Source organism: Pieris napi, chromosome 14 (genome assembly GCF_905475465.1).
Source record: "Pieris napi chromosome 14, ilPieNapi1.2, whole genome shotgun sequence".
NCBI classification, from domain to species: Eukaryota; Metazoa; Arthropoda; class Insecta; order Lepidoptera; family Pieridae; genus Pieris; species Pieris napi.
Window position 1 is genome coordinate 9,458,720 of NC_062247.1, and position 12,645 is coordinate 9,471,364.

Sequence of the window (12,645 nt, forward strand, 5' to 3'; positions counted from 1 at the left end):
TTTTAATTGTGTTATTTAAATATAAGAAAAACTGAAAATGAATTTGCCAGACATTAATTCGATTGTTAAGTCTTGAATTAAAATGATAAAGTATTGCAGTATGATGAAGCATTGCATTTTAAGAAGCGTAAATTGTCATTGTCAGGTAGACGTATTTAAAATGGAAAAATTAAAAATTACGCTTCTTAAAATGCTTTTAAAATCCAGGATTATTACCTGGACAGATAGGATGCGCACTAATGAACGCAACCGCTACCGCCAGCCAGATTGCCCAGACTCTAACCAGAAGTGCAAGAAGGAAGACATATCACAAAATCAGCTGACCTGAAATTCTTTCTCGAAAACGTTGCTACCTCCCGTACTATAAGGATAACACATTTATTTGCTGTTATGAGTGCATGTTTTTTATTAATAATCTGTATTTTATGTGTTGCCAGTTGCCTAAAATTTTCAGAATACACTCTGAATTTTAGATTTCGATTGCCCACAATTTAACTTCTCATTTATGATAAATGTTATATGTATATTATGTATAATGTAAAAAAAAGTTTTAGGACAAAAAAAATACTTTATAGTTTATACATATATTTTAAAAAATATTACAAAGCCCAAACTCGGACATAGTCGACCTGCAAAGCGGCATCCTCACCGTTCCATGTTCTTAACCACGCGTTGCGCGCGTTCCAAAAATCTCTAGATGCCTGCAAAAGAAAATTTCTTTAGAATTTTCAAAAACGATGAGAGTTACATTCACCCTATAAGTTATTCTATTAGTGCATAAAAATTATGTCGATTTAATGTTTAAAGAACTTTATTTCTCATTACAAAAATTATTTTTTATTTACATGAGAAATTTAATATTAAGTATATACGAACGAGATACACGTCGTCATCAGCTAACCCAATTTTAGTCTAATGGGCCCATTCTGATGTGTGTCTTTAATGCCCTTTTGAACTGATCAAACACGCTAATGTTACGAACCTTAGACGGCAACCGATTAAACAATTGCACACCCTCATACCTAATAGATCTCTTTAAATAATTTGTGCGCGGCTTTGGCAAGATAAGCAAACTCGCTCGACGAGTATTGCGTGTAGTGGTGTATTTGATTTTATTAAATGATAAGTTACTATGTAGAGAGTTATTTAAAATTTTTTTAATAAGGATACAGGTACTATAAACATATAGTTGTTTAATCGTCATAATTTTAGTTTCTTGGTAGATTTTATTAGTAGGTGTTAAAAAATTGTATCTGAATAGTGCTTTTATTAATTTATTTTGTAGTGTTTGTATTGTAGAAATTTTGTTTTTGCATGCTGTACCCCATATTTCAATTAGGTATATGAAATGTGGCTTGACTAAACAATTATAGATCAAATGACGTACAGATTGCGGAATGCATTTAGATATTGACCAAAATCTGCCTATAAGTGATTTTAGTTTGGTAATTATGTGTGATATATGAAAGTTCCATTTTAAATTTGTATCCATTCTAAGACCCAGATATTTCTCCCATTTTTTGTTATTGATTTCAACGTCTTGAACTTTAAGCGGTTGAAAGATAGGAATGAGTTTATTTGTTGCCTTGAATATTACATAAGATGTTTTTGAAATATTAATTGTTAGAAGATTTTGTTGAAACCAAGAAGATAGAACATTTAGGTCTGATTGAGCTTGAGCAACCAAAGACTGGATATTTGAACCAAAGTAAAATAAGCAGGTGTCATCAGCGTAGAGAGTGATTCGGCCGTGTAAACCGAGTTCGTGAATGTTGTTAATATATATTAAAAATAACAATGGACCTAATATAGATCCTTGTGGGACGCCGCATGTTATTGGTATTTCTGAACTTTGAGCATTACCTATTTTTACTATCTGGGTTCTGTTTGATAGATAAGATTTGAATAATTTTAGTGCACAATCTTTTATTCCTATGCATTCTAATTTTTTAAGCAATAAGTTGTGGCTTACGGTGTCAAACGCTTTTTTCAGATCAATAAAGACACCCAGTGCCATTTTCTTAGAGTCAATATTTTGTTTTATGTCGCTAACGAGATCGGCTGTGGCTGATAAAGTGCTGCTTTTTGATCTAAAACCATATTGGCGCTTAAAAATGAAATTGTTAGTTTGCAAGTAAGTGTCAAGTCGTGAGTAAATAATCTTTTCTAATATTTTTGATATTGTAGGTAGAATAGATATTGGTCTGTAATTGCCGGGTTCGGTTTTGGGGCCATATTTATGGATAGGAGCAACTCTGGCCTTTTTAAGAGAATCCGGAAATTCACCTTTATGCAGCAGCTTATTAAAGCAGATCGAGAGATATTCAGAAATATGATCAATTACACATTTTATTGTTTTAGTATTGATCCCATCTATTCCAGTACTACAATTCGTGTTTAGTGTTTTTATTATATTAGTGATTTCAAGTGTTGTGCATGGATTAAAGTTAGATAGTTCAGAGTTAAGACTTTGAGGAAGTGCTAGTGTAAAATTAATGTGAAATTGTGTTGGTATTTCATTGGCTAGTTTTAGCCCTATGGTAGAAAAGTATGTATTAAAAGCAGCACAAATATCAGTTGTTTGAGTTAACTCTTTAGTGTCTATAATAAGTTTGGAAGGTGTGCAATCTTTATTTAGCTTGTTACTAGCCAATTTATTTATTAGACTCCACATTTTTTTCGGGTTTTTAGCGTGTTTAATAAATTCATTGGAGAAGTAATTATCTTTAGTTTCCCTTATTTTCCTTTTGACCGTATCTCTTGTAGTAGTATATTGTGCTTGAAAAACTATATTTGTAGGATCTTTTTTCAGTTCAGCCCATAATTGGTTTCTAAAGTGAATTGCACTAATGACTTCTCCACTTATCCAATCTTTCTGAGGTGGATTAAGTATCTTTTTCTTTACTTGTTTGCATTTCCTTACACAGTCCTTAATCGTATCTTCTAGTAAAGAATAATCAAGTGTTGCTACATCTAAATTGTAGGTCGTGAATAGTTTGTTAAATTTAGCATAGTCAATGGCTTCATATTCAGAGTATATTAACTGCGGGGCTTTGGATTTTTTTAACTCGATATAAAGTTGCCTATGGTCGGACATTCCTGTCTTTTCGATTTAGATTTTTTCTACTTGATATTTTGGAAAATTAGCACAATATCTTTATAAATTGTAGCCTATGTGTTATTCTCATGTATTAGCTATATTATTGTAAAGTTTCATTACAATCCGTTCTGTAGTTTTAACATGAATAAGTAACAAACATTCATCCATACTTACAGACTTTCGCGCTTATAATATTAGTAGATGTAAAAAATAAATCGGTCTTATTGCACCGTTTTAACAAAAGTATTCATTTGCCGCTTCTTCACAGCGTTAACACAATTTGACGGAAAAAGACGAAACAGTAAAAGATTGCAATCCGTCTGACTTACAGTTGGTGACCCGTTCCACCATGGTTTAGGGTCTGGGTTTGATACACCGTCAGGGAAAAATCCGTTAGTTCCTCCGACAGCCAAGTTCATAATGAGGTAAAACTGGAAGGAAAATTATGGTTTAACATTATTAATGACGAAAGCATAGTTAAGTATTAATTAAATGAATCGTTTTTTGTTCTAATTAACTCATAACAAATAGATCTTATATCAATAAGGATGCCTGCATTAGTGCATTAAATATTAATAGCACTGAATTTTATTTTATTTATGTAAGTACCTTCTGATCGAATGGTGCCATTTTGCTGCCAGACTGCCATGGGTTGTCTAGGTTACGATAGTTCGGATTGGAACCGAAACCTCCAAACTGCCAAAAACCACCATTAGCTGGTGGTGCGATGTATCCGATTTCTCGGTCATCAATCATGAATCGGAGGTAGTCTGAAATTTTCTACTGTTTTTATTTGACTTACAGTAGTAGTTCTTAGCTACTAAAAGTACATTCTGTGTATACTTTCAGTAGCTCCTCTACCACGTAATTTATGAACGGTTATATAACATCATTGAAGCTTATAGGCGGATTTAGAGAGATCCATAATCTTTTTAAATTATTAGATTATTAGATTTCGAATACATAAAATTTGTGAAATATGTAGCAACTCAAATCACTTGAGAAGTAATATTATTTTCTACATATACTTAACAACACAGCAAACGACTTTAACTAATACTAATTTCAATGGTTCACACTATTTTAAATCAGCTGGAGATTGAAGTATTTCTAAACTAATTCTGCTTAGGGTGTGTCAAGAAAAGAGCGTACCAATTCTTAAAAGGCAACGCACTTGCGAGCCCTCTGGCAGTATGAGAATTCATGGGCGGCAGTATCACTAAAATAAAATGAGTCTTCTGCCCCCTGTTAAATGTTAAGTATAAAAAATAACTCAATCTGGCTTCTGTCTGAAAACAGTAGGTACACCAATTCCGACGGATTTACTTCTAGAAGTTTATATATAATATCGTAAACGTGGAATTATGTGGTGTGATATTGATTGATTTATATGGCAGCCCGTCCTCGCCGAAGTTTTACCTGGTGTCCATTCCAGTTGGTATCTGTGGAAGTTTCTGTCGTAACCCTGTTGGTTTCGCCTAAGCCAGTGGGCTCTTTCCCAGCCGTTGAGTGCCGGGAATGGTCCATAGTGTAAAGTAGATCCAGCTTCCTGTGTACCAATGTGCTGGCCGTTCGACATCATGTTTCTGTTGCCGCGAGACTCTACAATGTCGATTTCTCCAGAGGCTGGCCAGGTACCGTAAGAGTTAAAGGCTGGCATCATCCAAATAGCTGTAAAAAGGGTTTATCAAATAAAAGTGCCTTGTAGCATCCAAAGATCGAATAGTACCTAAAAGATCTCCTGTCTTCTAGTTAATAAGATTGGTTTGGTCTAAGAAGAAGATACTTCATCTTCTTCTTTTTATAGTGCCATCTCCATGCGAATGTTGGCGGTTATCATGGCTAGTTTAATTTTGGATGCCGCGCTTCTAAAAAATTACTTGGTGCTTTGACCAAACCATTGTCTTAGGTTTTTGACCAAGACGTGCCTCTGCGGCCAGGTCTATATTAGCATGAAGGTGTATCTATTTATTCAACTATTATAACTGTCGGTAACGCTCCAAGCTATTCTTTCATTAATATTTATACTTTATTCGCAACTAGAAAATCAGCATGATGACGTGTTGATACACGTCGATTTTTCGTGGCTCTGGGATTAATTGGACATATGTCATAAATCTACACCTAGGTGGAATTGGATCTTTTGTAATAATCGTATGTTTAACCTTATACTGTTTTATTTTAATATTAGTATGAAATCAGATGTACTGTACCTGGCCATAACCAATCACCAGCCGGCATTTTAGCCCTCACTTCAACACGCCCATAACGGAAGCTGAAGGAGTTGACTGTACGCAGCCTGGCACTTTTAATGGGGTTTAAGATATTTTGTGGCGTTCCTGTACGCTCACATCCATACCATTGTGGGTTGGTACATCTGGAAAATATCATAGAATCTGATTTGCTATGATAGATGATAGAATCTGAGCTATCTCCTTTTTATGAAACCTTTTTTTATAAAGATTTTCCTTCTTAAAAAAGGTTATATACCAAATAAGTATATAGCAAGTAAGTTAATTGCGTATGCACATAGAAACATCAATACCGGGGTTAGAACGCACAGCCTTAGTATTGACAGTCGCGCATAGCTACTACGTTAATACTGCTCTTTTGAATATGAATAAGTATTTTTTTTGTTTTTTTTTGAACTTTTTGCTACGATTCTATACAAAATAAAATAAATAATAAATCAGTGGCGCTACAACCTCTTTAGGTCTTGGCCTCAGATTTCTGAATCTGTTTCATGATCATTTTTAAATCTAATAGGGAAGTAGGTGATCAGCCTCCAGTGCCTGACACACGCCGTCGATTTTTGGGTCTAAGACATGTCGGTTTCCTCACGATGTTTTCCTTCACTGTTCGAGCAAATGTTATATGCGCACATAGAAAGAAAGTCCATTGGTGCACAGCCGGGGATCGAACCTACGACCTCGCGTATGAGAGCCACTAGGCCAACACGATTCTATGTAGTCTTTGTATAAATTAAAAGAAAGATCTTCCAGTCAATTAATATTACCTAAACATTAATTAATTCTAACAATTATCCTGTAATATAATGCCTGCCTATAGACCAGTGCCGATAATTTTTGAAACCTAAAAAAATTACAGTAGGATGAAACCCATTAGAAAAGCAGGGGAATATGATCAAAATGAAAGGAAAAATAAATTACGGTCGATCTGAGGTCGGGAAGGGGTCGGGGGGGGAGTTTTAAGGGTAAAAAACGGTTTATCTCGATTTCCGGCATAACTAAAAGTCCTATCGAAGAAAGTTAAATGGCAAAGTTGTAGGTAATAAAAAGATCTAAAACTTTTGTATTCACACATTTTCCACATAACCTCAAAATTTATGTGAAAAATTCAAAAAACCAAGTTTTTGGTTTTTAATTTTTATCTTTTACAAAAAAATTTTTTTTTTAACGAAATTTGGTGAAAACTTACCTTTCTATGTCCCAAATACGCTGTAATTTATTTGATTAAAAATATTTATTTGTTCACCTTATTTTGAATTAATATAGAAAAAACACCCTAATTTTCAATCGAAAATTCTGACGTCAAAATTTCAGCTTTTTTCAAAAAGTTGGTGTCCTTTCAGTTCGTTGAAATCTCTACTTTCCTATGGTAAAAAAAATATATATATATTACCATAGTAAATCTTCTCAGAAAACGCAAAAAATCGTATGCAGTAACGCCCAGACCTGTCATCCCCTTCCTTACTTCTCTATGAAATACGAAAATTTTAGCCCATCTAAAGGCTAAATTTTTTTTTTAGGTCACTCAGGTATATATAAGTTATCCTAAAATAGTAATAAATAGGCATCTGATTATAATTTAAAGAAGATTCATAGAGAAGTAGGGAAAGGGATGACGGGTCTGGGCGTTACTGCATACGATTTTTTGCATTTTCTGAGAAGATTTTCTATGGTAATATATATATATTTTTTACCATAGGAAAGTAGAGATTTCAACGAACTGAAAGCACACCAACTTTTTGAAAAAAGCTGAAATTTTGACGTCAGAATTTTCGATTGAAAATTAGGGTGTTTTTTCGATATTAATTCAAAATAAGGTGAACAAATAAATATTTTTAATCAAATAAATTACAGTGTATTTGGGACATAGAAAGGTAAGTTTTGACCAAATTTCGTTAAAAAAAAAATATTTTTGTTAAAGATAAAAATAAAAAACCAAAAACTTGGTTTTTTGAATTTTTCACATAAATTTTGAGGTTATGTGAAAAATGTGTGAATACAAAAGTTTTAGATCTTTTTATTACCTACAACTTTGCCATTTAACTTTCTTCGATAGGACTTTTTGTTTTGCCGGAAATCGAGATAAACCGTTTTTTACCCTTAAAACTCCCCCCCCCCCGACCCTTTCCCGACCTCAGATCGACCGTAATTTATTTTTCCTTTCATTTTGATCATATTCCCTTGCTTTTCTAATGGGTTTCATCCTACTGTAATTTTTTTCACTTTTTATTTATTTTAAAGGCTATCTGGCACTGGTCTACTAGGCATATGACATAATATTATGTCTCTTTAATTATTTTTCAGTGTTTAAAATTGCATTTGTGTAGTTCATATCTAATAATCTGATCATTGTTAAGACTGCGTATAAATCAATTAAATCAATATGTTCAATCTGATATGTCCTGTAAGATTAGGTTATCACTATAAATGTTATATAATTTTTATAAATCTGGGCGATAAAATAAGTTTTAATAAATTCAGGACCGATATGGATCAGATTTCATAAATAATTGTTACTTTAAAGATAAAGATTGCTTGTTTACAACTGTTTTTGAAATACAATGAATTCATTATTATAACTAATGCAAGTATCACGTACAAGAATCTATTTTTCTGCATAATAAAGCGTTTTAAATTTTGTATACTTTACACATTTTGGCATTAGACGTGTTAAGAGTAAGAATAATACCTATTTAAATGTGTTATTCAGATTAAATTTTATGTTTCACGTCAATTACAAAGAAATTTTATTCTGACATTCATTAAAGTCAACTGAGCCTTGCTAATAAAAGAAAAACATATGAGGACCCCGTTAAGGTAAGATCCCGTTTTAAGTTAGAAGTTAGAACTGGAAAACTTGGTAACAAGTACGCGACCGAGAACTAAAAAACGTGTGCATAATTTTCGTATTTCATAGAGAAGTAGGGAAGGGGATGACGGGTCTGGGCGTTACTGCATACGATTTTTTGCATTTTCTGAGAAGATTTACTATGGTAATATATATATATATTTTTACCATAGGAAAGTAGAGATTTCAACAAACTGAAAGCACACCAACTTTTTGTAAAAAGCTGATATTTTGACGGGTGAATTTTCGATTGAAAATTAGGGTGTTTTTTTCGATATTAATTCAAAATAAGGTGAAAAAATAAATATTTTTAATCAAATAAATTACAGCGTATTTGGGACATAGAAAGGTAAGTTCTCACCAAATTTCGTTAAAAAAAAATAATTTTTGTAAAAGATAAAAATTAAAAACCAAAAACTTGGTTTTTTGAATTTTTTACATAAATTTTGAGGTTAGGTATGTGAAAAATGTGTGAATACAAAAGTTTTAGATCTTTTTATTACCTACAACTTTGCCATTTAACTTTCTTCGATAGGACTTTTAGTTTTGCCGGAAATCGAGATAAACAGTTTTTTACCCTTAAAACTACCCCCCCTACCCCTTCCCGACCTCAGATCGCCCGTAAATTATTTTTCCTTTAATTTTTATAATATTATCTTCCCTTTCCAATAGGTTTCATCCTACTATTATTTTTTTCACTTTTTATTTATTTTAAAAGCTATCTGCACTGGTCTATTAAGATTTACTCTCATTATATTTCCCTAACGCACCAAAAGGAGTCAACTTCAAAAACATGCGGACTTTTTTTTAATTGGCACCGCCAGCACAGATTTTTTTACACTAAATTGTAGATTTGGGGAAATACATTTGTTTATGGAAGATTATCTTCGCTGGATTCCAAGTTGAGTCAGTGATTTCACCTAAAAAGATTAGAAAATTACCTATCAGCAGGTGCTCCTCCTTCCACGTTAAGCACACCGTTGGTGAGGAAGCCCTCTCCATATTGGTCTGACATCAGCGTGGGCTTGATGTATAGAATACCATTTCGCACGTATGAATTTGATCGGTTATTGTTGTAGTATTGGAATTCCCAGTTCTAAAAAAATAATTCAGTAGTAGTACATTTTTAGTTAGGGATTTAAGTGGAACACTTAGTTGAAAGAGTACAATTGATACAATTACTTTACTTTTGTTCACTTGTTGGTTGATTTCGCCTCAATAAGAGAACAGTGCTATCGCTTTAATTAAGGGAAATTAGTCCTCTACAAATTAAAAAAAAATATTTTTATCGGTTTAGAAAACAAAATAAATGTTTCGGTCCAGCAGGCAGCTTTTTTTCATTGTAAAACATATAAAAACCTGTCTCTAACCGACGGGCATTTCGTCTTTTTTTGTACAAGCCAGTGCTATTTTAATTAAACCATTTTATAGATGTCGATTCTTCAAATGATTTACATTTAACAATAGTCTGTAACAGGAAGGATATTGTGCGCTTTCTCCGACGTAAAGGGATCCAGGATCTGTCTGACTAGCCGAGATCGTGAAGAGAATAGAGAAGTTACATATATATATCTATAGCGGTAGAAATAACTTCGTTAGCGCGTTTCAGGGTACATTGATTGCAGCCGTAGATTATAGATGTCGCTATAGTAAGTGTCTTACATATACTTATCTATTCCGATTTCCGAAAAGTCAAAAGTCAAAATCATTCATTCATATAGGTAACAAAATGTACACTTGAACGTCAAAAAACAAATATACATTAAATGTTTCTAATTTTACATTTACTGCCAGTTCTCAAATCAAGGGCGTAGAACCGAAGAGAAGAACAGGCAATAAACTCTCCGCCACTATTTTTTTTTATTGTAGTGGTCTTAATAATATTTTGGCTAAATATGTTAACTTACACCACCGCCGGATAGCGTGTTCTCATGTTGCCATTTCTCCAAGTCGAACTCAGTGAAGTCATCCGCGAAGATCATGTCACCAGAACATACGGTTTGCGGGGCGTGGCTGCCACTCACGCTGGTCATGCTTGGCCGACATGCTGATGCTGTTGTGGCTAATGCCACCACACCTAACAGTGCCCACATGATTCCTAAACAAAAACTAATACATTCGAAAAATCTGTAGTAATTTGATTAATGACTACATAGTATAAAACAAAGTCGCTTTCTCTGTTCCTATGTATGCTTAAGTCTGTAAAACTACGCAACGGATTTTGATGTGGTTTTTTTAATAGATAGAGTGATTGAAGAGGAAGATTTATATGCATTTTTCAGGTTTCTAATGTAATGTCATAAATAATTCAATTTCTTCGCTTACCGTGCAAAGGTAGGCTGAATCCTACGAGATTAACGCGTGCGGGCCACGGGCAGTAATGAACAAATCAAAACTACTGGATCGATTTTAATCATTTTTTTCAGTGAGTGACATAGGCTATATATTTAATACCCGTGCTAAACCGGAGCGGGCCACTATGTTTTTATATACAACGTTCACAGTTTTTCTGTGGTGGATACTAAATACACCAGTATCGGCATTGCACCCGTGCGAAGCTGGGGCGGGTCGCTAGTTACGAAATAAAATAAAAACATGCATAGCAGTCTCGCAATAGATTTAAGAATCCTTATTATAAAAACACAATTTTATTATAATAAAAAAAAAATATTTTACGAATTTATAAGATTATAAGCTTAACATATTTTATAGCCTAGACCACTATACATATATATAAAAAATCATACTAAAACTAAAGTATTAGATGAACTGAAATCCGAATTAAATAAATAGTCTATACATGTTATATATGAAGATTATACATTAAAAGAAAACAAACATATTGGCCGCATATAAAAAAAAAGAATAAACTGACGTATTAGTCTATGGGCCAATTAAATGTAAAAGCTATATGAAATTGCTACTTCAACTTACCGTAGAATGATATGCGAACTGCGACGAATGGTTACTAGATTTGGTTTATATATTCTATAGATAACACACCTGCCATCAAAAAATAATATTAATAATTCATATCTTACACATATTTAATATCTAGCTATCGCTTGTTGAGAAAGTTATCTCCAAAATTCAAGTAGCTGTGTAAAACAACAACAACATTAAATTATGAAAATATATTGTTTTATTTAAACTTAGAGGCTCAGAATCGAGCAGACATATTTCTGCGTCTGTTTCTTTAATAAAAGTTGTCTATGACACTTAAACGTAATTTTGGTTAAAAACATTGCGGTTTCGGATAATGTTTTTAATTGCACTATATAGTATATATATTATATACCTAGTGGTATAGTTGATATATATAATATATTTACTAGGAGTTAGATTTCTATAGCCTAGTAGGGAAACGATTCAAAATTACGACTGGTTTTTATTTATTTATTTGACTGAGTAGATTGGTTTGTGGACTCAGTCCGCACTTAGGCTCTCAATAGGTCTGTCGTGCGTAGACTTATTAGTAGATTAATATTATATAAAATTGAAGAAAACATATTTTTACAATAAAACGTACAAATTATAAGATGCATTGGTGATTATAAATGAGAGTTAACAATACGTCTGAAGTTAAGTGATGAGTAATGTATATTTGTTTTAGACCGAGGAATTTGAAATAGTTGCCTTGTTTTGTATGAAGAGGTGTGAAATAGTAAAAGACTAAAAAATATATTAAATCTGACATAACTTATGTTGTTATTAAGAAATAAACAGAGAACGCAGCAAGTATTGCATAATTTATATAAGTCAACTCACCAAACGTCTAAATGCAAACAAATTAATATGATGTAAAATCAACGACCGACTGGTAACATTTTAATTTGTCTCCATATTGAAACTAATCCATATGCATGATTATTACATTATTGAATAGGGGTTATATATGTATGTAATGTATACAAGCTATTGTATAATCATATTGAATATTATATACACGCGATCGCATTGTATTTTATTGTTCACTATGGTATCATTATATCTACATTTTCATATGTGAAGGCAGATGTATAAGGAAAATTCTAAAGAAATGCAAATATAATAAACCTGCTTATAATTTTAACGCTATATACAATTTTGGTTGAAAATTTAATTGACACGTATTTTACATACATCGACGTACGCAACGATTTTCTCGGCAATTGTAATTGACACAAGCTATTTATATAGATAAAGAACAGCGTGGGACCGAGAATACTGCCCTGAAGCATTCCATGTTTGTCTTCCATTTTGATCCTGATATTTTGGCTGTTATTAGAAAGATAATCTTATATGCGTTTGTGATATAAATTAAATGTGACCGATTATAAATTAAATATCTACTTAATTATCAAATAATCTTATTACTTAATTGATATTATTGATCAAAGGAAAGAACCTATTTAATTTAAATTAACATTTTACAGTACACAATACACATCCTTCCTTTGCTAGTTATA

The 12,645-nt window shown here is 32.6% G+C and overlaps 1 protein-coding gene across 1 annotated transcript; it reads right to left on the reverse strand.

Annotated features, from left to right (window-relative positions):
- Window positions 1-568: 568 nt before the first annotated feature.
- LOC125055771 (beta-1,3-glucan-binding protein-like) lies at window positions 569-11,244 on the reverse strand. The gene is made up of 8 exons (XM_047658357.1): window positions 11,132-11,244; window positions 10,105-10,295; window positions 9,139-9,293; window positions 5,314-5,477; window positions 4,520-4,771; window positions 3,710-3,870; window positions 3,430-3,531; window positions 569-701 (listed from the first exon to the last, which is right to left on the reverse strand). The coding sequence occupies exons 2-8, from the start codon at window positions 10,288-10,290 to the stop codon at window positions 600-602; spliced, it is 1,122 nt and encodes a 373-aa protein (XP_047514313.1). The 5' UTR covers window positions 10,291-10,295; window positions 11,132-11,244; the 3' UTR covers window positions 569-599.
- Window positions 11,245-12,645: the final 1,401 nt, after the last annotated feature.

Bases quoted from the DNA above. Each gene is read 5' to 3' on its own strand.
- LOC125055771 (XM_047658357.1), bottom strand. From the start codon at position 10,290: ATGTGGGCACTGTTAGGTGTGGTGGCATTAGCCACAACAGCATCAGCA. The intron at 4,772-5,313 runs GTACAGTACATC...CCCTTTTTACAG, and splicing joins TGGTGATTGGTTATGGCCAG to CTATTTGGATGATGCCAGCC. The intron at 3,532-3,709 runs GTACTTACATAA...TTTTCCTTCCAG, and splicing joins TGGCACCATTCGATCAGAAG to TTTTACCTCATTATGAACTT.